At 39.3% G+C, this 27,839-nt stretch overlaps 1 protein-coding gene across 1 annotated transcript; it reads right to left on the bottom strand.

Moving 5' to 3' along the window:
* LOC134748634 (eIF-2-alpha kinase GCN2) lies at nucleotides 1-27,685 on the bottom strand. Its single transcript, XM_063683431.1, has 28 exons — nucleotides 27,521-27,685; nucleotides 26,172-26,338; nucleotides 25,619-25,754; nucleotides 24,891-25,007; nucleotides 23,987-24,117; nucleotides 23,263-23,402; nucleotides 22,115-22,628; nucleotides 20,014-20,136; nucleotides 19,359-19,485; nucleotides 18,051-18,173; nucleotides 16,982-17,187; nucleotides 15,991-16,125; nucleotides 15,101-15,339; nucleotides 14,159-14,296; nucleotides 13,233-13,276; nucleotides 12,378-12,610; nucleotides 11,082-11,337; nucleotides 10,291-10,442; nucleotides 9,450-9,583; nucleotides 8,647-8,826; nucleotides 7,515-7,738; nucleotides 6,074-6,207; nucleotides 5,312-5,474; nucleotides 4,716-4,930; nucleotides 4,002-4,087; nucleotides 3,774-3,904; nucleotides 1,251-1,432; nucleotides 1-659 (listed from the first exon to the last, which is right to left on the bottom strand). Exons 1-28 carry the CDS (start codon nucleotides 27,572-27,574, stop codon nucleotides 512-514), a joined length of 4,632 nt encoding a protein of 1,543 aa, XP_063539501.1. The 5' UTR covers nucleotides 27,575-27,685; the 3' UTR covers nucleotides 1-511.
* Between the last annotated feature and the right edge of the window lie 154 nt (nucleotides 27,686-27,839).

Here is a 27,839-nt window from a genome sequence, read left to right as displayed (position 1 = left end):
ACAAGATGCAGAAACGTTTTTGCGCATACACGGCGAAGTGAATAGTGTCATAAGACATACTATATTGACAAGTACAAATGCAGATTTTACATCATAAGAATACGATAACGTAATAACTGCCACATAAAATCTCAGTTTAAAAAGTATAAGAACATTCCATAAGGAAATATAAGTTTTATTCATTTACGCATATGGTTAAAATTACATTTGGATAATTTGACTACTTATTTTTTTTTTTACATGGCGCTACTTTAACGTACTAGTGCGGTAATTAGCACTTTACGTGCCTATGTTAACACATTTAAAGGGCCATAATAATAGGCCTTTTCATCTGTGTCAAGTGTGTGCACATATCGTAATGTACTATAAGGCGCTTCTTTAGTGCGTTTCACACACCTTACTTAATTTAGTAACTGACGACAGGGACGCAACAATACGTAGAAGTGAGATATCTTTAGCAACGTCTACTGGATGTACCAAAGCCAATAAAGGTACCGCTGTGTTTCCATTTTCAAGTAATAAGTCTACATAAGGAGTCGGGTATGGAATACAATGCGTACAGTTGCGTTTCGTCTGACGATCGGCTCTGGCTGCTTTGTTTACTGATGTTTATCAATTCTTCTTGTGCTTCTTCGAGAATTTTCTGACGTTTTGGATATCTGAAACAAAATAATATTGATGTAAATTTGACAGTTCGGTATGCGGAACTATAGGAAAATTGTTTGGGAAGTGATGAAAAGTGATAATATATTCGCTAATACATTAGAAAGCTATCAAGCACAAACTGAAGATAGTAATAATAGTCATTTTCTTAGGAACGTACTGAGACATTGGGTGAAAGAATTTGTTGAGGATCTGTGCGATGGCATTGTGAACATTCGCCGCGGCAAGGCCGACGGCTGAGTTCCATATAGGGCCGAACGCCATGAGCGTTATAAGTGGCGCGGTTTCTACGCGAGTCTAAGGGCCGATGGTCTGTAGGGCATGTTTATGCGGTCAAAAACCCTGTCTTTTCATATGGCTAAACTTTGCTTGATGGCATTCTGCCATCCAGTCAGAACCAAAGCTTCTAACCCCTGCGAAGGGTAAAGGCCGAGTACCATGTAGCGCCAAAGGCCTGGTACTTCCGCCGAAATAGAAACGCTGCGCTCCCTACGCGAGTCCAAAGGCCGAACGCCCGCATGACGAGCTTTAAAGCGGTCATAACTGTTCTCAAGTGTCTTCAGTATCTAAGGTAGATAGGTACTTACTCAGTAACCACCTGTGCGATGGCATTCTGTACGTCCTGCGCGCGCAGCGGCGCGGCGAGACGCGCGGCCAACGCGCGCACGCAGGCCTCGTCGCACGCTAACGCCACGCACGCGCAACGCACGCGACTGAGCAGCGGTTGTAGGCCTAGGTTCACTAAGGTGGACGTCAGCTGGGTGTTTATCTGTGAAGCGATTAAATAAATAATAATAAATAAATAAATATAATACGACATTCTTACACAGATTGACCAAGTCCCACGGTAAGCCAAAGGAGGCTTGTGTTATGGGTACTCAGACGACGATATATATAATATATAAATACTTAAATACATAGAAAACACCCATGACTCAGGAACAAATATATGTGCTCATCACACAAATAAATGCCCTTACCGGGATTCGAACCCAGGACCATCGGCTTCACAGGCAGGGTCACTACCCACAAGGGCAGACCGGTCGTCAAATTTGTTTAATCACTTATTTTCTAGGTTGGGTCAAATTCATAGGTAAGTTTTTTCATGGATTTTGTTGAAAATACCCAGGTCTCAAATTGAGCAAATATATTTTTTTTAGAAAAATCTAGGTACGGCGACTGTCAGCAAACATAGTCTGTCCAAGGATCATAATCTGTCACGCTTATCGCATGTGCAGTACTTGCATGAAAAACATCGTTTAAATAAAGAACTTATTTAAAGAGAACGATAAATAGGTAATTGCATTATTTTTCAACTGTTACTGAATACCGATTACTGCATATCGTCGCTATACTTACTCAACCTCAAGTCTGCAACAATCATTTGATGGAAATGTCGCTTTTCTTTCATTCGGAATACGGGTGTTTTTCATCATTCATCAAATGAGTGTTACAGATACGAGGTTGAGTAAGTATAGCGGCGATATGTTGTTAGCACGGCAGCATTTATCATCACAAAAACAAAACAATTTCTACAAAAAAATACAATAACAACTTATTACCGTACACCGTTTTGTTCCCAACGTGGGTACAGTCAAAGTTTTAAATATCGACACGAACAAAATGTTAAAAATATGTACATAATACCTTAACGTATACGATAAGGTCGTGTCGGTGCACATATTTTTGGCACTTTGTCTATGTCGAAATTTAATACCTTGACTGTGCAATGAACACTAGGTGTAAATTCGCTTTATTAATTATGTAATTGTAAATAGTAACATTATTGACTGGACATTATTTAGTTTTCTTTAGAATAAACACGGTTCGTTATCGCAGTGACATGCGTCGCAATAAATATTAAGGGCCAGTAGAATGGCAGGATATTTATAAACAATAATCGTAATGCAGGTCGCCTTATCTTCAGGGTTCACTTTAAGATTATTACTGCAACAACAAGGGTTCCCGCAAAAGGATAAAGTCGTCGTCAATAAAACTTGCAAATAATGTATTAAATATCAGATTTTGTTAGCGTTCGACACATAACCTAACATTTTTACTAAATATTGCCTGAAATATTGATAATTAACATTTAATTTAACTAAAATATTATATATAAAAAATATTTAAGTATATAGACTGTTGATAAGGTTATGGTTGTCCTTTTAAAGAGCGAGATTACGAAGTAATGAAGGTAAAATGGTTTGTTTACATTATTAGCAAGTTCTATTGATGGCGACTTTAGTATGAAAGAGTTTTTAACTTTTTTATAATAAATATAACATTTGTTTAGGAAGTAGATTACGCAAGTTTCTTGAACGAGAATCGGCAATTATTGTGTTTCAATAATAGTATTCTAGACGCATTATTGAATACAACTATTACCAGGAAATAATTATTGCTACCCTCTTTTGTTTACATTTATGACATTATTGCAAAAGAATTGCATACACGTATTGACAAGTCTAAACCTATTTGTTGTACGATAATTACGTATCGCTGCAATTATTGTAGGTGGGTATGTATTTGCAGTCGCAGATTTTCATTCAATATTGAACGTTCGATGTGTGGTAAAAATGACTTTTTTGTGTTGAAATTTGGTTCTTTCGATTGATAAAATTTTTAGAAATATTTGAACTTTTGAAGAGACCATAAATGTTTGCGGGATACGGAAAATAATAACCCTCGCAACGCTCAAGATTGTAAAACAAATGTGCCATTCTCAATCAAAAGGGTACTTATTGTTGGTTGTCAATAAGGCGCTATTTCCACATAGCTTGAATTTAAAATCAACCTTATCGACAACCGACAATGTGGTACCTTTTAGTTGAAAACGTCGACAAATAACTATTCTCTAGCCCCAGTGTTTTTCTTACCCTATCGAACCTTAAATGAAACATATCCTCCTAAGGCCCAAGGTCCTACCTATAGTACCTCTTCAGTTTGATGAAATTTAAATCCTATTCAATTGGAACAAGGTCGATTATGCTTTGTTTGGTTCAAATTTCCAATAACGCAATATCAGCTCTATTTCCTCCAATATAAATTTTGGATTTTTCATGTGTATGGCTGGGTCTTAGGAGAGTTAGGAGGGTATAATAAACACTCACCGAATTTTCGCAGTATCTCTTAGAGTTCTTTGTCATCTTCTCGCTGGCGGTGATAAATGTGACAGATATGTTGGGGCTGTTGGACTTTTCCACTTCGTTCCAGTTTTGATACGATAGGCGGCTGTTCGAACCTGAAGCAAGTCATTGTAAAATTAAGTTATTAAAATTCCTGGTAATATGTAAAGAAAAACAAGCTGTTGGCGACTGAACAAATAAAATATAACTTACTTTCAGGCGTCCTCATTGTTTCCGGATTCAACTTCTGTTTGACAAAATCCACTGCGTCGATATACGGCACTTTGAACTCTAAAATCCTAAAAATACACGATAATTATCAGAATGGACATTGTACCTACAACAAAAACAAATCCATTTAAAAATAAAAATTGCGTATCGTAAAATAAGAAAAAAGCGTATTTAGAAAGCAGTGCTCTAGACCCTAGAGCAGAAACGTAATATCATTTTTTGCACACTTTTTAGAACAACAATAACCCCCCACTTCTAGAGCATGAGAAATGAAAAGTAAGTTCCATTTAACAGGTATTTCTATACTTAAAAAGGGGCATCAACCTAATACTAATAAACTGTAATAGATGTCATATATTAAAGAAAAAGTGACGAAGCCCTCCAGTGGTGAAGGCCGGATTCGAACCGGTGTCTTTAGCTATCGCGGCTAACGCCATGAACCCCTAGGCCACCTCGCCACGGCGGTACCCGTCCCAATTGCTCGACTATATGCCATCTTAGTAAGACTAGGCGTCTTTGACCAACTCTAACCTATCTATGCTTGTTGTTACTGAATTAATCATTTTCATTTCATTTTCATTAATTCTCACCTGTTCATACAGCCGGCTGCTCGATGGCTTGTTATATTCTAGACGCACGCTGGTTCGCGTCAAGCCAATATGATCTTTATCGCTTCAAAATAAAATCCTTTTTTACCTGTCTCCACTGTACCAGGCTGCTTTAACCCCAGACTCTTCATGCTCCAGTACTATGCCAGCGCCGCTGTTTTCTCGGTCCACAGTACCGGGGCAGGGGCAGCAGCTGAGGCCGGAGGCCCACAGGTCTCGGGCGAGGTTCGCTCGTTGGGAGGCCGCGAGGCCGTCGCGACCGTTGCCGGCTGTGCCATGGACGTTTACGCAGATGAGAGTTGGCTGGAAGAAAAAAATTGAAATAAAAGAGCAATCGAATTAGGTAATATGGCTACCTACTTATTATTAATTATTGTATGGGAAGTGTCATATATGTAAATACTTATTATTAGGTAATACTTATTAACACAAATATACATACATATGTTATTATTATAGAAACGGCTTTGGACAGAGTAGCATGGCGGTCTTTGGTGTAGGAGGCCAAGATCCACTTCGGGTCGTCGCGCCACAGCAATAAGTAAGTAATACTTATTAAGCCTAAATGTAATTATAAATGAAGTTTTGTACATGTATGGAGTGAGAACCTTAGAGTTCTCACTCCATGTATGAGGTATAATGTCAATAAAGCACTTTCACAACACACAATAAGGTTGAAATTACCTCGCTCGGTACAGCATGCGGCGTATCCGACTCCATTTTCTTGACTATTGTAGCCATTCTTTCTAAAGACATGGAAAATCCGACACACGAGCTTTTTTGCTTGGCACTGTCGATTTCTTTCGTTCGGGCTATCTTGCGGAACTCTTCTACTAACGCGTTGTATCTGACACAATATAAAAAAATAAACTGATTGAGAAACAGAAAACATTAAAAGCGAATGGAGAGAAAATTAAAAGGTTTGATTTTCAAGGTTACATGTATGCGCATAAAAGAAAAAGAAAAAAAAATCTCAACGAAGTTTTGTTGTTTTTTTTTTAAATTCGACGAATTTAAAAACTCGTCCTTTTTGGGATTCCATACCCAAAGGGTAAAAACGGGACCCTATTACTAAGACTCCGCTGTTTGTCTGTCCGTCTGTCACCAGGCTGTATCTCATGAACCTTGGTTATAGCGGCAACAGAAATACATCATCTGTGAAAATTTCAACTGTCTAGGACTGGAGTCTTAGTAACAGGTTTCCGTTTTTACCCTTCGGGTACGGAAGCCTAAAAAGGAATTACCAACAAAAGTACCAACATACCAACTTTCCAATTTTTGTCGACAAAAGTTGTGACTTTATTTCTGAGCGCGTGTTACGGCGCGTGCCATTGTCAGACACAATGGCACACAATGGCCGACCGCTCCCACAAAAGAAACAATGGCTTTTGTTTAACAGATAACAGTCTTAGGCGTAAAAATCATTTGAGAAGATGCGGACTATACCTTCCACCTGCCGCGATTAGGTCCCCAGCTCTACGTTTCGTATGTCGCTCGTCGCGTGCGATGGACATCTGCCAGAACACACCGCTGTGCTGCGTCGCGTTGTATGCCAGAAATGGCGCCACCGTTATAGGGCACTGTAAACAAATTGCCAAATCACAACATGTATATAGAACCTGTCAAAGTGTGGTATTCCATCTGTCCAATGTCATTGCGTCTCACTCTCTCATTAACGTATTCACGTTCGAGAATCTCCGTTTCTCCCTATGGATGACTAGAATCTCCGTTTCTCCCTAGAGAATGCCTTAAGGCGTAGTCCGCCGTTTGTACTTATTTTTATAGTGCAATAAAGTTTCAATAAATAAATGAATAACCCTCAAATGCATGATTTTTTATTTTTGTCCGAATTTAATACATATATGTATCACATAATTATTTGCTAATTCTAGGAAAAATAACAAAAAATATATAACATCGATTTTCACTGCGAAATCAGTGTTAGAAGTTGCATTGGTTGGTTGGATGTTGGATGCTCTATGCCAAATTTCGACTAAATCGGTTCAACGGTTCAAGCGTTAAGGGGTAACAGACAGACAGACACACTTTCGCATTTATAATATTAGTATGGATTAAAAGTCATAGGTACTTATAGCACAGTCTATATAAAACAAAAGTCATTCGACGAAGTCGTCTAGACAGGGCAATCGTGCAGGGTGCGAAGGGTGGGTCGCGCGCACCCGAGCTGCATACATCGCCATTGTTAGTAGCTCGGTACTACTTACAGGGCTAGCGTGTCTGATTTGAAATGTTCTTTGTCTATTGGGCAGTTGTGTAAAAGTCACAGACAACCCTACTGTGTTCTTGTGCGGTGTCGGCATTTATGCAAACATCAAAGGCATCGGTCCACTGTTACGTTTTACACTGTGCTTATAGTTATGCAGCTGAAAGGTATATGATGCATTACTTTATCAGTGGGAGTGATAAAATAAACGTCGAGTTTAGCATCGCACGGTCGATAAATATAAATATTACTGTGATTGATAGCTATAGCGTAAACAAGAGCGACCACCTTATCCGTAAAGATTCAAAGAACTGTGTCGGTATCGGATTCAAATATAGCGCGTATCTTACCTCGCACCCTAGCGCCTTAGCGTTCCTATATACCGCCTCCACCTCGGCCACAGTTTGGGCCACCAACTTCGCCCACTTGGCTTGCTTCACGAAGCGTGTGACTAGCTCCTTCACTCCGTACACCGCGATGTCCGCCTCCATGAGCCCGAGGAGGTTTTAGATGACCACGTGACAGAAATAGCACTAGTGCGCAAGCTCTAATGTCTAGTAAAGAGTGACAGAGATAGCACTATTGCTTGGGATCTCATGTTATATGCGCTTTGTTACGAGTGACTCTGATAGCAATACTGCATGGATACTGAAGCAAACTTACCTCGCACCCTAGCGCCTTAGCGTTCCTATAGACCGCCTCCAACTCGGCCACCGCTTGGGCCACCAACTTCGCCCACTTGGCTTGCTTCACGAAGCGTGTGACGAGCTCCTTCACTTCGTACACCGCGATGTCCGCCTCCATGAGGCCGAGGAGGTTGGAGACGTCGCGGTTGGTGATGCAGAGGGATGTGAGGTGGGTTTGGAGCTGAAGACTGGTTATACGTCCTGGAAGAAAAGTATTTGTCATTTTGAACTCTTTAGATTTCGTGAGACATATTTCAAAATATTTATCAGTACGATAAACGAGTCTTCGATTTTTTTTAATACTACGTCGGTGGCAAACAAGCATACGGCCCGCCTGATGTTAAGCAGTCTCCATAGCCTATGTACGCCTGCAACTCCAGAGGAGCTACATGCGCGTTGCCGACCCTAACACTCCGCACCCTCGCTGAGCTCTGGTAACCTTACTCACCGGCAGGAACTCAATACTATGAGTAGGGTCTAGTGTTATTTGGCTGCGGTTTTCTGTAAGGTGGAGGTACTTCCCCAGTTGGGCTCTGCTCTAGATCTGGAATGACATCCGCTGTGCTGTGCCCTACCACACAAAGCGAGATGACTTTCACAGTGCCCATCTCTCTCTTATGGACGTAGTTTAAGGGCATACCCGGGTCCAGTAGATAGTGGTAGTAGACTGTAGAAAATGGTTAACGGCCCCCATCCCTAGTCGTAGACGGTACTGCCTACGATGCTGCAGGTATATTATGTATATCGTTGTCTACTACCTACAACAGATGCCTATTTGAACTTACTGTGGGACTAAGTTGATATGTAAGATTCTAACTAACTCTTGAAAGTTTGAATGTTCTTCTCAACCATTCCCAAGATTTTGTGGCCTGTGTAGATTAAAAAAAATGTTTTTTTAGACAAAATTCATTACAAATTACCGTTATTTTAAACTTTAATTGATTCCAAACCGATTAAAGCAAAGCCAACAACTGGAAATACACTCAGTCCTAGTCTTATGCATTATATTCATTTTACAATTGCCTTTTTTTTTCGCTTTAAGCAGTTTTTTCTATTATTGGCATCTTTTTTCATGGTTAGATTAATGATATTATTGCTTATGAACTTACCAAAGGTAACATCAACAAGTATAGGGTATATATCGGCATGTTTATCCAATGGCACTCCACAGGACATTAGTAAAGCCTTCAGTAGCTCTGTATGGTTCAGATGTATGGTCACTTTAAGGCCGCTTTCAGAAGCTGCCCGGCTTGCGACTACCAGGAGCTCGGCGTCCGGCCAAAGAGTGTCTGAAAGAAAGGCAAATTGGGATGTATTTAAATAGTAGATTGTTAACCAAGGGATGAAAGGCACCCATTGCTGCCGAGGTTGTTTGGCGCACGAACGCAGTGAGAGCGCTAAAAGTCCGAGGCTGAAATGATGCCTTTAACCCGAGTTAAACACTCTACTTTTCATTTCGAATACGAGGAAAGTAAAATGCATGTGTTTTTTAAAAACATGACTAAGTATAAATTTTTATAGTGTTTCTTGAGGGTACTTACAATTAACAATTTAGGCAAAAGCATCGTTATTTATGGAATGGAGAGATAAATATCAGAATGGAAATTTTATAACAAATTCATTTAAACCCAAATTTCAATTGCTTATCGTAAAAAAAAAATCGTACTTGGAACGTAAAATGCTCTAGTGCAGAGACGTATCATTTTCTGCACACCTTTTAGAACAACAATGACCCTCTTTCAGAGCATGAGAAATGAAAACAAATTATTTAACACCATGCACAAATAAAGTACCAGAAAATTTAGTGCACGTGTACATGCAGCCGGTGTGCTCTGGCCTTAATTGTCAGTATAATAGAGAACTTATAAAGCAGTGTTGTTAAGGATGTTTTCCCACTGTTTAATATTCTCACCTGACTTAGGGTTGAATATATCAAACGCGCACTCAATGATCTCTCTCGGATGGAAACCTGGTGCATGTTTTTCCCTGAACACCCGATCAATGACGTAACGACGCATGTATTTCGATCCAGAGTATGCCACGTGTCTGAAAATAACACAGAATATTTAGTCACATGTTGGCGGTACCTGAAAATCATAAAAATCATAATACTATTTCTTTCACACTTACTATTATGATGCCCTGCAAGATTGTTAGAGACATTATGACTTTAGTTGCCAATTGGTACCGCGCTACGGCGGCAATGCTGTGAACTTCTTCAATGGGAGAAATAGGCATTAGACGTAGACAGCTGTTTAGTAGACAGAAGAGTATTACTGTGTTTAATCAAGCGATGCATTGGTCTGGAATAGTAGGCAATGTTGACCAAGTTTATGGTATTGATTTTAGTCACAAATTTATTCAACAGGTTGGCAATAATATTCTCGGTTGATTAAAGATAAAGTTACCTAGCAAAAGACATGCGACGGACATGACTTTGACCGCGTTGGCGTAAGCCTCCCACGTCCCACGCCTTAACTCTGGGGGTTAGGATTAGGAGCGGTGGGGAAAACTCGACCGCGCCGTGACTTCTGAATACCTAGTCAAATAACGGTCAAATTGATACGTACCTAGCAAAAGGCAGCCTCAAGTCATGCGGCAGATGACAGACGGTACCAGACGCGGTCATGACTTTCACCGCGTTGGGATAAGCGTCCCACGCCTTTACTCTGGGAGTCAAGAGTGGTGAGGAGAACTCGACCGCGCCGTGACTTCTGAATACCTAGTCAAATAACGGTCAAATTGATACGTACCTAGCAAAAGGCAGCCTCAAGTCATGCGGCAGATGACAGACGGTACCAGACGCGGTCATGACTTTGACCGCGTTGGGATAAGCGTCCCACGCCTTTACTCTGGGAGTCAAGAGTGGTGAGGAGAACTCGACCGCGCCGTGACTTCTGAATACCTGAAAGTGTCTTGGTAAAATACACTTAAAAGTCGTATGTGTAACGTCTATGGCAAACAATTCTTTGTCACTGGGAAATTGGTGGTCATACGGACTAGTATGGGACTAGCGAGTGATTAAGTGCCTGTTTTAACCCTTAATAAGTCAAAAGGATGTCAGAAATAACGCAAAATTAAACTCTAAATCATGGTGGTAATTGTTATGCTCTTATTAAGGGTAAGTAGCTAAATAACTCTTCGCTGCTTCGCTATTTGAAAGAAAGAAAGAAAGAAAGAAAGAAAGAAAGAAAGAAAGAAAAATTAAGAAAGAAAAATTAAGAAAGAAAATACATTCATTTAACGCCACAACATAGTACATAAAAAAGAAAAGGCATGCGGACAAAAAAAACATTTGGACGCTAAAAAGGTTCCCCACTCAGCATAATGCCGCGGCAAACCGTGGAGCTGGTTTTTTGTGGGGACCTGACTTAATCTAAAATTAATGGCGACACGTACGCCATCGACGACACACAAATAAATTAACATTGACATAAAAACACAATGTACATAGAAACTTAAGAGGAGTAAACCATTAACTACCGTCTTTTTTTAATTAAATTTAAGAGGGTAAGAGTATTTGTCTTTAATTATCTATCCTCACCTCAGCAACACGATCTGTCAGCCACCGCAGTTGAACTCTTCTCATCCCATTATGGTAAGTGATATCTTCTGCGGTCGAAGGCACCTGCTGTAGGCACGCACCGATCAGCCTCTGGTAACCACGTGACCCTCGGGAACTGAGTGTATGTGATAGTAGTCCTGATAATGCGCCTTCGGCTACTGGGCGGGGTACGTGCGAACTGGATAGAAGCTCGGCGCACGTTGGACGAACGCTTGCGTCGTGGCTTAGTAGCCACCTGTAAGGATTTAGTTCGATAAGAATAAGGCAAATAGGTTAGTCCACAAATTTTTATTAATGGTATCAGTCGATCAGGTTTGTTTTGAGGGTCTCATACATAAATGTCTGTATGGGACCCATCGTCTTAAAGCAATACAAAAGTCACAAATGATGGTCTAAGTCTGGCACCCGCACTTTACTGACGAAACGCTTCTAACAAATTGGCATTACATCGTGACGTCAGCATGTAATGTCGCTATTGCTTAGAAGCCGTGGAAAAAGGAAATTGCGATTTTGCCGGTGAAATATTGCGTTTATGTATATTGTTGCTATACAATATATTTTTTAATAAAATGTAAGGAATCGAATAGTAACATACATCTGTCAACAAGCTGTGCTAAAACTGGATGCAAATGGCAATGTATCGATAGGATAGGCCTATGGCCGAAGACGGGGAGCTTTAAAGACAGCTACAGAAAGAATTCGGGGTTTCTAGCAACGTCAGCTTTGACGGAGGCTGGCGTCGTGGTTTAATCCGTTTAAAAGCCAGCCAGGTTAGTAAGAATAGGCAGAATGTATTAATATTAGCTAGAGTTTTCTAAACGGTGGTTTTAGATCCCATAACTAAAGTTCGATTGGCAAATGTAGACCCATGCATTTACGCACCGTCCCCCCGGCCGCGGGAAGGCCACTGATGGGGGGGTGTGTGGGACTCGCCGCTCCTGTCCCCTCTCAACTGGCGAGAAGGGAGGGAGAACTTGGCCCTACCCACTAAACCCACTCCGGCGTTTCACCCTCTGCTGTTTGCGAGAGCGCCATGGGATCGAGTCGAAAAATCTCGACTGGCGCACTGAGAAACGGGTCGAGATTTTGTTTGAGTGTGCGTGCGGCGACGCATAGATACTATGGCGCACACATACAAGTCGCGCGCGGTGCGTTTGTATGAAGATAACATACTTTGCCCTGTTCGTACTATGGCCCCGGCTTGGCGCCAGGACACCCGCACAGCAAATGTAGTATCCTACCTACTTTACACCTACCCTACCCTACAAAACCTACCTTATAACAATAATCTGCTTCTCATTATCCTCGCACTCGAATACCTCTGGCATGACGATATCTTTTGTCCTCAAATTGGTCAGAACCACCATCCGTTCCATTCCCGTACTTAGCGGCGGATGAAACATTTCGAAGAGAATTATACCCAACGAGTAAATGTCCACTTTCTGGTTGTATATCACTTTGCTGGCTGACTGTAGGAGTTCTGGGGCAACGTATAGGGCAGTGCCGATCTGTAAATAAATAGAGTTATGGAACATGTCTGATTGGGTCGCGTTATGTTAAGGCAAATAATTGTTGATTGCTGAATAAGTATAAAGTATAAGAAAAAACCGGCCAAGTGCGTGTCGGACTCGCGCACGAAGGGTTCCATACCATTACGCAAAAAACGGCAAAAAATCACGTTGTTGTATGGGAGCTCCACTAAAATATTTATTTTATTCTGGTTTTAGTATTTTAGTAGGCAACAGAAATACATCATCTGTGAAAATTTCAACAGTCTAGCTATCACGGTTCATGAGATACAGCCTGGTGACAGACGGACAGACAGACAGACAGCGGAGGCTTAGTAATAGGGTCCCGTTTTTACCCTTTTAAAGCTTTTGACAACAACAGTTACTGATATGTTGTTGAACGTAGTCGTAGGTACTTCAAATTCGAGTCATTCTCTTAGACTTTACACCTCTTCTTTATAATTCTTTGACATATTGACTGCCTACAGATAAAAATAATATAAACAGCTATGGGAAACACGAATGTCGAATATGCTTCATCATATAAATAAATTTAAGGACATAAAACATAAGCAAAGAAGTTAAAGCGTTATAGAAAACACGGTTATTACCTACAACATACCTGACCAGTAAGTGAGCCGCTGATTTCTTCCTGTTTACTTTTTTCTGAAAACAATAATAAACAAAATCATCCAATTTACAAAATATCCAATCCAATTTTCAAAGTTCCTATTAGCACACTTAGATGTTTATACATGTCACTTGTAGATTCAATATTGAGCTATGCTCTTGACAGCTATGGACTCACAACTAAGACCAATATCGATAAATTAGAAAATATGTAGATCAGATTTTTAAAATAACTTGTTAACCATAAAACTAAACTCAAATGTAAAGGTAACTACAGACTTCTATTCAAAATTTACAATATCTTACCTGTCAGTTTAAAACATAAATACCTACTTGCGATCAATAACCATGGCCGGCAGGAGCTTAACTCAGAGGATGCATTAACACCAGTTAATCACACTTACATCACAAAGGCTGTGACTTCAGGCAAACTATGCGTTCCTAGAATTAATAACTACTACGGGGATAGAACCCTTAGGAAAAGAATTCCATATTTGCTTAACAGTTTGCCCGAAGCCATAAGATGTGAAAATAAGAAGTCTAAATTTAAATCTATGTTAAAAATACACTACCTCAATATTTTGTAGTAATTGCACTACTATAAAATTAAGTTAAGTATATATGTAACTAGAGACTGATGACCCTACAGTCAAACTCTTTATTGAGTTTTGCGGGGCTATGATTATTGTAAGAATACTCTGTATTTTATTAAGCAAATAAATAAATAATAAATAATCCAGGTATGAATGTTCTATCATTTCGCATTTAAAGAGAACTGATCAATATCAACAATTTTCGTTAAAACTAGTCTGATTTAAAGGTCCTCCTAGTAAGCGTACAATTATCTAAGTATAACGATACGAGTATTATGCTAATTTATTCAGTTACATAAATATTACATATTCTTAAAAATCTTACCATCAACCGGCATTCCACTGAAAGCTTTGGTGGCCAGACCGAAATCTCCGATTTTCACGTGGTCGTTGGAGTCCAAGAAAATGTTGACCGGCTTTAAGTCTCTGTGGATCATGCCTCTCTGATGGACGTGGGCCAACCCTGAAACAATAAACTGCTGTAAGTTTTAAATAGCTTCGCTGGTTTGATCAACTGCTCAGAATGGGATAGGATCGGGATGTCAAGAGTGTGTTCTTGGGACGATCTCTGTTTGTAGAGACCGGTCTGTTTAATTTTACATGGGCTTCATATTACGTTATAAGTACCTAAGTAACTTTACTTTGAGTGGCATATTGTCTGTTTGTCTGATTTAATTACTGATATAACAATTTCAGTCTTGGAGACCCTTTACACCTCTAAGGATAATTTGGTGATCGTTTTTTTTATTATATATATTTTATCTCTGAGACCTAGAGACTTTTACATCTCTAAACAATTTTAGTACTTGTCTGTTGTTTATATATTTTTTATTAGCTTTTTTTTGTGTAATTTGACATTTAGAGACTGGATACATCTCTAACAAAGTATCTAATATTTCAATGATTCCATATTTGTAATTGTTTTTTTTTGTAATTTTTGGTTAATTTTATTGCTTGTACAGAACATCTTACACAGATCAACCTAGCCCCAAACTAAGCATTAGATAACTTTCTTACCAAAACGCGAGTTATTTTCGTAGTCGACAATCGACATCTAGCGTCAAGTAGCGAATTTATCAGCTGCTAGTTGATAATAGATGTCGCGACGAACGAAAAATCTAATGCTCAACAATTTTCAGCTAATATTATAACCGGATTAACCGGAAATCTATTTTCAACTCCTAGCACTATTTCCTTACTTATATTTCTCTATGATGATAGGGATGCCTCCTCAACTCGTCTTTGGTTTCGACAGATAAATATTTACCTTCAACTATCTCCCTAAACAGCCTCCAAGCTCTGTAATGCTCCTTAAACAACCCATTATCAATAGCGTGCCGCAGCGTATTCTTCTCGCAGAACTCCATCTGTATGTACAGAACTTGCTTGAGCCTCTCAGAGGGCGGGCGGGTTGGCGCGTCTGATGGAATATTCTCTGACGGGATTGTTTCTGACTTGTTTGATAGGTCCTCGAATTCTATGTCATCGCTGGATTCGTCTTCGGGACTGTAAACATTTTTTTATTATATTTTAACATAGTAAAATTCATTGAACATGAGTGACATTGCACTTTGAAAGTTTGAAGACTTGGAATTATGTATGTTATGTTATGTACATTGTTTAATGATCTCACAAACGCGATCACCGATCACCGAAGCGATATCGTGACAAAAATATTTAAAATTTAACGCAAAATTTAAATTGTTATGGTCGTTTTCTGAGTGTCAAATGTATACCTGTTGATTATAGATAATTTTAGGTTTTATTATGAAATATATGAATTACCTAGGTAGGTTAATAACTAAGTTTACTTGGTTTATTGATGTTTTAACTGGTGACCATATAATTTGTTGGTTTTTATAATTAGAATTTTGTATATCACATAAGTGCTATGGTGTAATACTATTAACCTGTGTGTAGTTTAATAAAAACAAACCGGACAAGTGCGAGTCGGACTCGCCCACCGACGGTTCCGTACTTTTTAATATTTGTTGTTGTAGCGGCAACAGAAATACATCATCTGTGAAAATTTCAACTGTCTAGCTATCACGGTTCATGAGATGCCTGGTGACAGATGGACAGACAGACAGACAGCGGAGTCTTAGTAATAGGGTCCCGTTTTTACCCTTTGGGTACGGAACCTTAAAAAGTGCCAACCTGCCATTGAACCATGGATCTTCATCCTCGCTATCCTCGCATTTCTGCACGATGCCTTCTGACATGGACCATTCCACCTTCACCTCTTGCCCCAATTTCGCCACAATGCCTTCGAGACTCAGTCCTGGTCGCTTTCTAAAAAAACAAATAACGCAATTTAATCTAAGAAAACATATACACAGACCAGATAATAATATCGGGGTTAACCAATTTGTCGCCAATAGATATTAAACAGTCTACAATGTCTAGTTTTCTGGGCTTAAAATAGTAAATAAAGTAATATAAATATTTGCTTAACAATTTTAAACACTCCATAATAACGACCATGCTCTAAAAAGTCATTAGAATCATCTTGTAGTTTCTACATAATATCGATTGCAATCTCTATGAAATTGTATTCTGGGGCCAGTTTATCAAAAGCTTATAGCTTGTAATACAAGTGGAAGTCCCTTTCTAACAAAAGCTGTCAAAAGGGACTTTTATAAACGGGCCCCTGGTCGATCTCGAATTTTGATCACTACCTATCATAGAGTAACTTATACTAGAGCGGTACTGTCATAGTAAATTTTGTAACCCCAGTAAATTCACTGCCATCTGTCGACACACTTTAAAACTAAAAATGAAGATTTATAAAAATACGATAGAATGTATTTAAATATAGATAAATGATTTTTTTTATTTGCATTAATTATTTTTATGATTTTGACCCATGTTCTTTCACTGATATGCGTTAAAATTGTTAAATAACAAACGAAACCGTCAACGCCATCTATACGACTGTAGGCCAAAACTAGTAGCGCCCTCTGAACGAGAATCAAATTTTCTTGATTTTCGAGGCACGTTTTTTCCTTAGTCTGTATCCATCTATTACGGAGTTATATCTATCTTTGCTACCTATCAAGGAAGCTTCTATCAAAAGTTTCAAGAGCGTATTATGTGAGTTCACAAGTTTTTGTTTTAGGTAATGTTTTCGACTATTTACGTTGATTACCTAGTAGGAGTTTTCTCTTCGCTAGGACATTCTGATACCTCTACGCTGGACTCTATCCAAGCGTTGTAGTATCTCACAACGTTCTCGTGGTTGAGGCGGGATAGTAACTTCACTTCGCGGGTTATCTTCTTGTTCAGGTTTACGTTCTCAGGGTTGAGTTGAATGCGTTTGATTGCGTAGAAACCGCCGTCTAGTTTGTTCTTCACCTGCAAAATGTAAAAAATAATTAGGAATTAGAATAAAAGCATATTGTACAGTCGCCATCAGATATATCGGAGCAGCCAAGGTGTTCACAATATCTGAACACGCACTCTAACGCCCTGACATTAGAGGCGTGTTCAGATATTTGTGAGCACCTCGGGCGCTCCGATATATCTGATGGCGACTGTCACGCTCGTTCGTGTTATCAGTACAGCACAATTTATACTTGGTGTCTTATTTTTCTTTCACGTCTTTCTTTTTAATTTAAAATCGGAAATCTGCTGCTGGACATGGACACTCTCGGACCATTTTCACAATTTAAATATTTCCACGGACCCCGGTCAAAAAATATTTTAGGAAAATAATAAAAACCCTTATCTATATTTTTTTTTAATTAAGTTTCATTACACTTAGATTTCGTCAAGTTTACTACAAAATTTTCTAATAAGTATATTTAAAGTAGGTAACTGACTTACTGCGGACCCCCGATAAAAATGCTACGGACCCCTAAGGGGTCCGTGGACCCCACTTTAAGAAACCCTGCTCTATAGGGAGCGTGCATAAACTGTAGAGGGCAGCACAGGAGACGTCAGACTTTTGGCGCGAGGCGTAAATGTGTAGTTTATGCTTCCAAAGTAGCTCACAAGATGTCAGCACTTGCTTTGGCGTGAAGTGTCAATTCAATGTAATGTACATGTTTATGGTTCCGATTCAGGCCACAAGATGGCAGACCCTCCAACGCGCACGGTCCCTATATAAGTCGAAAACGGGCGCGGGTGCAACAGAATATCTTAAATAATCAAACTGTGATCTACTCGCTTTTTGGCATTAAATAATAAAATTTATATAAAATACCGAGTGTGCCTACCTTCAGTACATCACCAAAAGCGCCTTTGCCAAGCCAGGTTAAGACCTCAAACTCTGCGTTGAGTCGCGAATGCCCGTTCATCTGTAGACTCGTTCTTTGTATCCGCTTCACTGGATCTTCGTCCTGGTAAAACAAATTATTATTGAGGCGGGGAATGAAGGTTATTTGCTGGCTGAGTGTTAATTTATATACACAATTACACTGACACAACACTTACACAAATACTACATGAACTTGAACATAAAGCGTTGCACAAACTTTTATGTAAGGTCCTGGCAGAATATCAGCGATGTGGCTTGCCGCATCATCACGCTGAGCCAGTGCCAATTCTCTGCCACGACACATGGTTATGTCCTTTCATGTTTTTATTTCTTTGTTTGTATCGTGTAAAAATAGTTTTTACAGTACATATGGTGCTACTTTCTCGCACTAGTGCGTCAAATAGCACTTTTCGTGCATTTGTCTAAAGTTTAAAGGGCCATATGTACTGTAAAACGTTGTACGATACACGTGCGAATAGGTAATTCGCAACTCGTGTCGATTTAAAACACTCCCTGCGGTCGTGTTTTAATTTATCGCCACTCGTTTCGAATTTCCTCTTTTCCGCACTTGTATCGTAAATAACTATTTTCTCTTAATTTAAGCTGTTTAATAAATCTCTCTTTGTAATGAGGGCTAACGCGTATGAATTCGCCGCTAGGGGCGCTAGTGTAGATGGTGGTCTTTTCCATAGTTCGAAATGTCAAATGTCACTTCAATGACTGACAGCTGTTCTTTAGTCTTTTGGACCACCATCAACAGAGGCGCCAACTGGTGAGCAAAAAAACGATAGCCCTCATTACCATGTATGTTGTGGAAACAGTGAACGGGTTTCCGTTCACTGTGTGGAAACGAATAAAGTGTTTATCTATCTATCTATGGTTGGTGCTAGGCTGAATGACGGGTGTGTCAACCAAGAATCCGTGGTTGCTCGGCCGACCACTGGGAATCCTCTTCTGTCAACCACCTGACCTGCTAGCATGAGTTGCGTTCTCGCGCGCGACTCCATACATCTAGCGCGACTTCAAGTATGGACTCGCGCGCGAGAACGCAACTTATGCTAGACCGCCTGGAGTACACTAGTCCCTATAGTGAAGTGACCTACCTCTGAACCGCTGCCAACGTCATCTGTACGGTTGGTACTAGGTTGTATGACAGGTGTGTCAACCAAGAACCCGTGGTTGACAAGTTGCTCGGCCGACCACTGGGAATCCTCTTCTGTCAACCACCTGGTGTGTATGTATACACTGGTTCCCTAAAGGGACCTACCTCAGAACCGCTGCCAACGTCATCTGTATGGTTGGTACTAGGTTGTATGACTGGTGTGTCAACCAAGAATCCGTGGTTGACAAGTTGCTCGGCCGACCACTGGGAATGCTCTTCTTCTGTCAAACATCTAAAGAATGAAGTGAAATTAAACATTTATTAATTACGATTACATACTTAAGTTTTGTTTGCAAAAGTAGTAAATTATCAGTTGTTGATAAGAACCATAGTAAATTTATTTTTCTGTTATATAGCTTTTTATTAGCTCTCTCTTTCACTTCTGAAGTCGGTCCAAATATATCCTGTCAGCGAAATAAATACAGAGTGCTATAATAACCTTTCCCATAGTGTAAAAAAACCGATTAAAAATAATAATTTTAATAACAAAACTTCCGTGAGACACAGACATATTAAACATATTAATAACGGGTCACTCACGTATTTTAAGACGAAAAACTCTTGACATGTTTCACTCCGTACCGAGGAGCGTCGAGTCATCGGGCGCGGAGGGCTGCGGCTCGCAGTCTGCGCCGGTCCGTCACCGTCAACGCAAGCTCCTGATGACGCTACTCGATACGGAGTGAAACATGTCGAGCGTTTTTCGACTTAAAATACGTGAGAGACCCGTTATTAACATGTTTAAAAAATGACATTTTACCTTGATAGAAAGTCTTTTGCAGAACTAGGTAAGTCTGATGGTACTTCGAGCACAGCACTGTCTTGTGATACTATGGATAGAAGCATCAGTGCTGACGCGTAGATATCTTGCGCTCTGGTCTGTCTGAAAGAGGGCGAGAAAATCTTGAGTCATTTTCATATGACGGTATAAAACAATTGTTTTAAGTATGCAGATATAGTATTTTGTGCAACAGGTACATAATAAGAGTTCTTAAAATTCAAGGCCCGAAGTTACAAAACGAGAAAAGTTGAGTTTTGTAAAGACAGGCCCGAGAATTTTAAGACCTAATCATGTACCATTGCACACAATATGTTTTCTAAGACAGCAGCAAACCCCTAAAATTATAAATAAAATCAAAGTAAATAATTGTTTGCACGTTTTTGCCTAGAAGTCATAATTAAAATAAAAAAAACAACAGTTGCATAATATTGAATGAATATTCCTTAACACTGCTGTTAGGATACTTTTTTTTTTATCTGGTTTTTATGGAGGCTTTGGACACTCTAGGTGAACATGTCAGCCTCATGGGTGTTATCATAGTTCCCTACTCAAGGGAGAGGTCAATAAAGTGGTAAACACTGATTGCTTTGTCCGATATAGGCTCTGCCAACCAACAATTGATCTGTCCATTGTGCATGGAGCCCAGACTACCAAAAATTATTTTCTTCTCTTCAACACGTGAGACAAGTCATCAGTCTTCTGACAGTTTGCACACAGTGGTGACGATTTAACACCCATCATGCACAGAAATTTGTTTGTAGGGATGTGTCCGGACCGGACTCAGAAAGCTGAGACTAACACTTTTCTAGAGAGGTTGGCAGAATCAAACCAGGGTATCCACAAGGGTCTATCTTGAATTGTTCTGTACCAGATTCCAACACCCCTTGATAAAGTTTGTTCTCCAAAATGGTATCGAGTACAGAGCCATCCATTACAGCGGTTTTAGCAAGCTTATCTACTGCCTCGTTTCCTACTAACCCTACGTGGGAAGGAATCCACTGTATTTTAACAACTCTATCATTACAAATAAACTCATGAATCAACTGTAGAGCTTCATATGCAACAGGCATGCTGTTAGGATACTTATAACACTGCGCCGGGGCCCCGCGCACTTCTTATGAAGTTGTTTTCGATCTCACTGGCTGCCATTTAATCTACAAATAAGAGTGCTGGAGTAGAAAAAAGAAATAATAAGACACTTAAAGTAAGTGGAATTAACCGTAAGGTGTTTTCGGGTAACTCCTAATATTTGAAAATGTCGGGTAATTGGGACGACTCTAATATGATGGAATTAGGCTGCGGTGTTTGTTAAGAACCAATAGAATCACTTCATTTACCTATCCTCGCTCTGCGCAGTTCTCTATTGGTTCTTAACGAACACATCCCTCGCACATCTCTGCTGGAAACGCAGCCATGCGTGATTTTCGGAATTACCTGAATGGACCAATTATACCTACAACAAAGGTACTGAATAAAGTTCTGGTCAAAAAGAGCAGATCATTATTCATCCCTGACATAATACTCATTTAAACTTTCACAATTTTTACTCATTATTATTTAAAAATTATTATTTACAACGACGGGACTTAATCGCGTAAAATAAGATACAGATCGTGGGTTTTATAGTAGAAAAATCCGTGAAGCCATTGAAATCAAGAAACATAGAAATTTCAATCGAGACGAAGGTTTTAAGATCTCATCCACATGGAACCCAGTCATTAGTAAGTGTAAGCGAAACCAAATATCGAAAGTTGAAAAATCGAATATTGTGAGTGTTGTGTGTCGACCCGGTAACATCCCTAGTGCGCAAAACGTTCAAGTTAATAAACAAGACCAAGTGCGGGTAGTTCGAAAAACTCGCGCGCCTAGAAGATGTTGATGTCAATTTTAGCCAGTTTTCTCCGAGACCACGGGGACAACGCCGTCCTCGAAACGTCGGAGGTGAATTTAATACTTATTTTACGCGATTAAGTCCCGTCGTTGTAAATAATAATAATACTCATAATTTAAAGAATGAAGAAGAAGAAATAAAGAAGAAAGAAAGAAGATCGTATAAAGAAAACGGAATTACCTCTCTTACCTATCACAATAATCTTCTCCCTCCATCATCTCCGACAACCTCATGTCCAAACTCGCACCAACCAACTTCACATTCCCACTATCATCTAAAAACACATTTTCACTCCTCACGTCTTTATGCACTACACCAACATCATGTAACACTTTTAAAGCACTGAACACACCTAAACCTACATGCCTAAGTAATTTCAACGCTTCGTACTTATCTTTATATACTTTTAACTTAGTCCTGAGGTAGTTTAAAGATGTGCCTAAAACGAAATCTCTAAAAATGTAAATGCATATTTTGACAGTTCGTTTAGTGGTTTCTTTTGACATTTCCAGAGCGCTGTACGGTAGTAAAGTTGATTTGGTGATGCGATACATGTTTTTTAAGTCTTGTTGGAGGGAGTTGAGTTGTCTACTGCGGGTTTGGAAGTCTGTGGCGGGGGGGAGAAGCCATTTTTTCGTTATGAGCCGCTCGCCGGTCTCATCGTCTATTGCTAGGTAGGTTGTTGAACCGTTGGACGAGTGACCTGTAAAGAAACAAGCAAAATACCATGGTATAATAATATACTCCGCCTGGTACTCTCTTCCGAGACTCGCGGCACCACGTGACTGACACAAGCCTACGTCATCGTGAACCTGTTAACAGCACGATGACGTAGGCTTGTGTCAGATATAGTAGCAAAGATAGATATAACTCCGTAATAGATGGACGGAAGTCAGTCAGTTTCAGTCTACGGAAAAAACGTGCCTCGAAAATCACGAAAATTTTATTCTCGATCAGAGGGCGCCACTAGTTTTGGCCTACACTCGTATAGAGGGCGTTGACGGTTTCGTTTGTTATTTATAATTTTAACGCATATCAGTGAAAGAACATGGGTCAAAATCATAAAAATAATTAATGCAAATAAAAAAAAAACATTTATCCATATTTAAATACATTTTATCGTATTTTTATAAATATTTATTTTTAGTTTTAAAGTGTGTCGACAGATGGCAGTGAATTTACTGGGGTTACAAAATTTACTATGACAGTACCGCTCTAGTATAAGTTACTCTATGATAGTAGAGTAAATACGCGTTACTTGTGTATTCTTAATGTTGCAACCGTCACTTTGCCGAAGATAACTTATCAAATTAGCTTAAATAATGATAATAACTTACCTAAACAATTCCCAACGTAAACCTTCTTGTTGTTCCGTTGTGTGACGCGTAGTACTTGTGCAGACTTGATGTTGCAAGTACACGCCACACTAACACTTTCACTGCGACACATCTTTATTGGTGTCGCCTTGTCTGCGTAGCTGTAAATAAAGAACAATACATAAAAAATAGATTAACTGGCGACCCGCCCCGGCTTCGCACGGGTTACACAAAACCTTTACAAATTATACACTAAAACCTTCCTCAAGAATTACTCTATTGATAGGTGAAAACTGCAACAAAATCCGTTGCGTAGTTTAAAGATCTAAGCAATTAAGCATACTTAGGGACAAGCAGACAGCGGAAAGCGACTATATGTGTACGGGTTTTAACGGTGATTATAAACGAAAAACTAAACAAATGCGACGTCTGGTACGACAACTAGTACGGTCCCTTTTTATGGATAACAACACATATTTACTAAGTGAATTTTTTAAGCGTGGCGAAACTAAAATACATATAAAAGAAAATATTCAAGACTGATAAAACTCAGCTACGAGCTAAGTCCTTAGTACAGAAGTGGGATGTATATAGGCTAAAGATGACGGTAAAATATCGAAATCCAACGAACTTATTTCGCAGCAATATGGTTTTAAATATCGTAACCTAATAGCTCTATCTAGCCAGTTTTATTGTAAATTCAACCTAATACAAGTGCACATATGGTTGAAATGTCAATACTCACTACACCAACTCTGGGGCTTCTGTTCCATCAGTGCTATTTTCTTGACTGGCACTAGATCTATGTATCCTTTGTCTCCCGGCAGCTTTTAGGATTTCTTCCCTTCGTTGTATTTCATCTTTTATTTTCTTTCTCTGCGAATAGAAAAAATATATACCAAAGATACTTTTGATAGCAAGAGTTCCCGCATAATGTACGCATCCTTACGGCACGAATTGCGTTCTACTTTACATCTTACACAATAGTGTCCCAACCTACATACATACATACATAGACTGCTAAAATCATAACCCTGTGGCGTCTCTGTATCTGTCAACGTCGTGCCACAAGATCTAACATGGTACCGACAGAATAGTTCCGAATGTTAGTTACAGTAATACCTACATATACAACTCCTAACCAACTCTAGAGTAGGTACAATCGGGGACATTCCCGGTGAACCACGTCAGAAAAGTTTTACCTCGATACTAACGACCGAGCTAAACTCCGCCTTCCATAGAGATAACCAATTACGATGCATTTAGGATTCTTCATCTTAATAATGGAAAGGGTATAACAGGTAATGAGACAAACAATAGGTAGTAAGGACAGTTTATTAGTTGTTATTGTTTAGGCTAAGCTTTGCCTCCCCATTGAGATAACCAATTAGGATGCATATGAGTTGGCAAATGCCGGCCGTCGCAGAAACAATAAACTTTACCTGAGCTAACCTTTATTTTTCAACACCCACATTTTTAAGTGCCATGCTATTGGCCATCACTTTTATGATATCGCCTGACCGTCTGCAAGACGTTTAAACGATTTTTGCCCTTAAGGTGGTTCACCGAGAATGTCCGCGATTGTACACTCTATTGACCTCTATCTCTCCACAACCCTTTCTTTCGGCTTTTCCGTAGTGAAGTGTTACCTCTTCATCTTCCTTCACTTGCATATCATGTAACTTAAGCTGTTCCATCTCTGTCTTCTGTTTCAACATCTCCTCGTAGAAAGAAAGAGTAGGCTTATTATGGTCATGTAGAAATTGCTGAAAACATAACAATAAAGATAAAGATCGATCCAATCACACACACGGCGCGCCCTCGACCCGTGAAGGCGTGTCGTTTCTCAGTGAAGAGGATGTATGTAAATTGAATCGAAACGTCGAGCTATTCGACTTAATGTTACTTGAGTGACCTGTTTTAAAATAATTTTAATACTTGTATGTTTGAGTCTCACGGGAGTTAAGGTAGATCTAGAGTGGTGGAAGACTCTGGAAGAGGTCTATACCTCATAAGAGGGTTCTGGTGGATTTTTTCATATCCTAGATTTAGTTATAAGTTTATATTTATATTTTTTACCCAGAAATAAAAGGCTTTTTTTATTTTATTATGTATGTATGTATAAACTCTTTATTGTACAAAGACATAGAACACAAATATGGCACAGAAATAGGCAGTACAAAGGCGAACTTATCCCTTTAAGGGATTTCTTCCAGTTAACCTTTGAGTAGATGAGAATTGATGAAGAACGGTAGACAGATATAGCACTGCGTACAATAGACTATAGGAAAGTCAATAAATTTATAAAAGAGGGCGAAAATAAATAAAATAAGGTAAAAAATAAGGTATTATTTATTTGTAAAATAAACAAAATTACCTGTGCATGCTGAGCTAGTTCAAATATCATGACTTCCCCACACAACTGTTGAGCCAATGCATTCAGCTCATCCAGGAGTTTCACAGCGTTCTCCGTTGACAGACCATGCATTTTGTGGATCTTCAAGTCGGGAGGCCTGAAAGTTTATAATATAGAAGTAAATACTTATGTTAATATCCAAGCAAGCATATTTTGGGAAATATTAGCATTTTAGGTCTTGGCCTGCAGTGTCAACAAATTTAAAAATAAATGATTGATCAGCAACCAGTCTTGAAAACCAAATTATCAGCTATTGTATTGATAAGATTAGACAAAAATGAATTGGATGGTGGAGTAAACGACTACTCGCATGGCGACTATGGGGATAAGAGCGTCCTCAAAGTAGGCCCCAGATGCGTTGGAACGACGACATCAAGATGACTGCAGGGAAGAAGTGGCTCCAGGTCGCACAGAACCATGACGAAAGGAGGCCTACACCCGAAGGGTAAAAAAGAGCTAAAGAGAGAGAGAGAGAGAGAGAGAGAGAATTGGATGGATGGAAATATAAACATACTTATCAGGATAGTTCGGGCAGCATGTTATATGTAACGTAACAGAGCAATGGATGCCCTGCACACCAGAATTATGCAACGGATGGAGTGTCAGCATCAGGTCCAGTGGACGCCACACCTTCCATGCATTCTGCACTCGGTTGTCAGACACTGCATCACCAAATATTGACTGAAATATAAATAAAGGTGTACATTGTATGTTATTTATTTATTATTTTTTATTACAAAACGTTATACAGCATTACAGTTATAAACTAAGGCACTGTACAATTCAAATTATAAATTCTTCTTCTTCTTTCTCCTGGCTATGTTTCCATATCACTTGGAGTCAGCCCTCCTCATACGTTTTCGCCACAACAATTCGATTTTGTGTTGTCCCTGCGTCTACATTATTAGCTTTTAGCTTCAAATTATAAATTAAAGAAAAAAAAACATTCAACTTCCATCCATCACCTCACAGTACCTCGAGCACATACGACATCCGTCCACTGACTTGCAAACACATCACTTTCTGGTGCCCATGACAGAAATGAGTTTAAAACATTAAGCGCTCGGATGGTAGGAGAGTTCCTGTGTGAGGCTGTACGCGTTCTTGCTCTCTCTCTATAGGTTTTTGGGCACAAATGGAACAGCAAGCTTTACGATTTGTGCTACCAATTCGGGACAATCCGTATCACCACGCAAAATACGACAAGTAGGTCATAGCTGCATGCTGCTATTATATTTTGATATGATGTTTATTGATAGTGCATTCAATCACTCTTGTCTTATGTAGGTACTAATTTGTGCAATGGGTAAGGAAACTGTCAATTAAACTATTATTTTCCTAAATGGAATATGAAGCAAAATAGAAATCAGATATTAAAATAAACCGGCCAAGTGCGAGTCGGACTCGCCCACCGAGGGTTTCGTACTTTTCAGTATTTGTTCTTATCGTAGCGGCAACAGAAAATCATCTGTGAAAATTTCAACTGTCTAGCTATCACGGTTCATGAGATACAGCCTGCTAACAGACATGCTAACAGACAGACGAAGAGACGGACAGCTAGTAGCTATAAATTTTTGCTAGATTTAAACCTGTAGGTAGTAAATTAGCATCTAAAATGATGTAACGTTTATTTTAAAATGAATAATAATCATAAGAATGATTTTGCTATATGAATGAAGATGACATTGTTTCAGCTAATTTAAGTATTGGTTCACATATGTTTCATTCAAGTTTTAATATGACTTGGAAGAAAAATTTAATCAAATACAAATCGACGAATAACCTCAAAATTATTAACATTGAGATTAGAACCAATTTGCACATAATATTTAATTGGAATATGTTCAAAATAAATAAACTAACCTCCAAAGCCGCCACTTCGTTGTCCTGTCGCTCTTCCTTAGTTTCGTCACCCATTTCGCTAACATAAACGGTACATTTTGCATCAATATTTCGATCAAACCACTTATCAATTGTCTAATTTTGCGTTTTCAGCAAAAACTCATAGTTGACTGGCGCACAGTGGAAGTTCAATTTCCGAGACGCAACTCTGCTTTGCTATATAAATACAATACTGTGATTGTGATACTGTCAGTAGTGTCCAGTAATGCCAGAGCACTGAAATCTAAAATACGACTCCGATCTAAAAAAGGTACGATTTTACCAAAAAAAGTACAATTTC

This window comes from Cydia strobilella, chromosome 16, assembly GCF_947568885.1.
Source record: "Cydia strobilella chromosome 16, ilCydStro3.1, whole genome shotgun sequence".
NCBI classification, from domain to species: Eukaryota; Metazoa; Arthropoda; class Insecta; order Lepidoptera; family Tortricidae; genus Cydia; species Cydia strobilella.
Note: the sequence above shows the minus strand (reverse complement) of the source record. Positions and strands in the feature narration are given on the sequence as shown.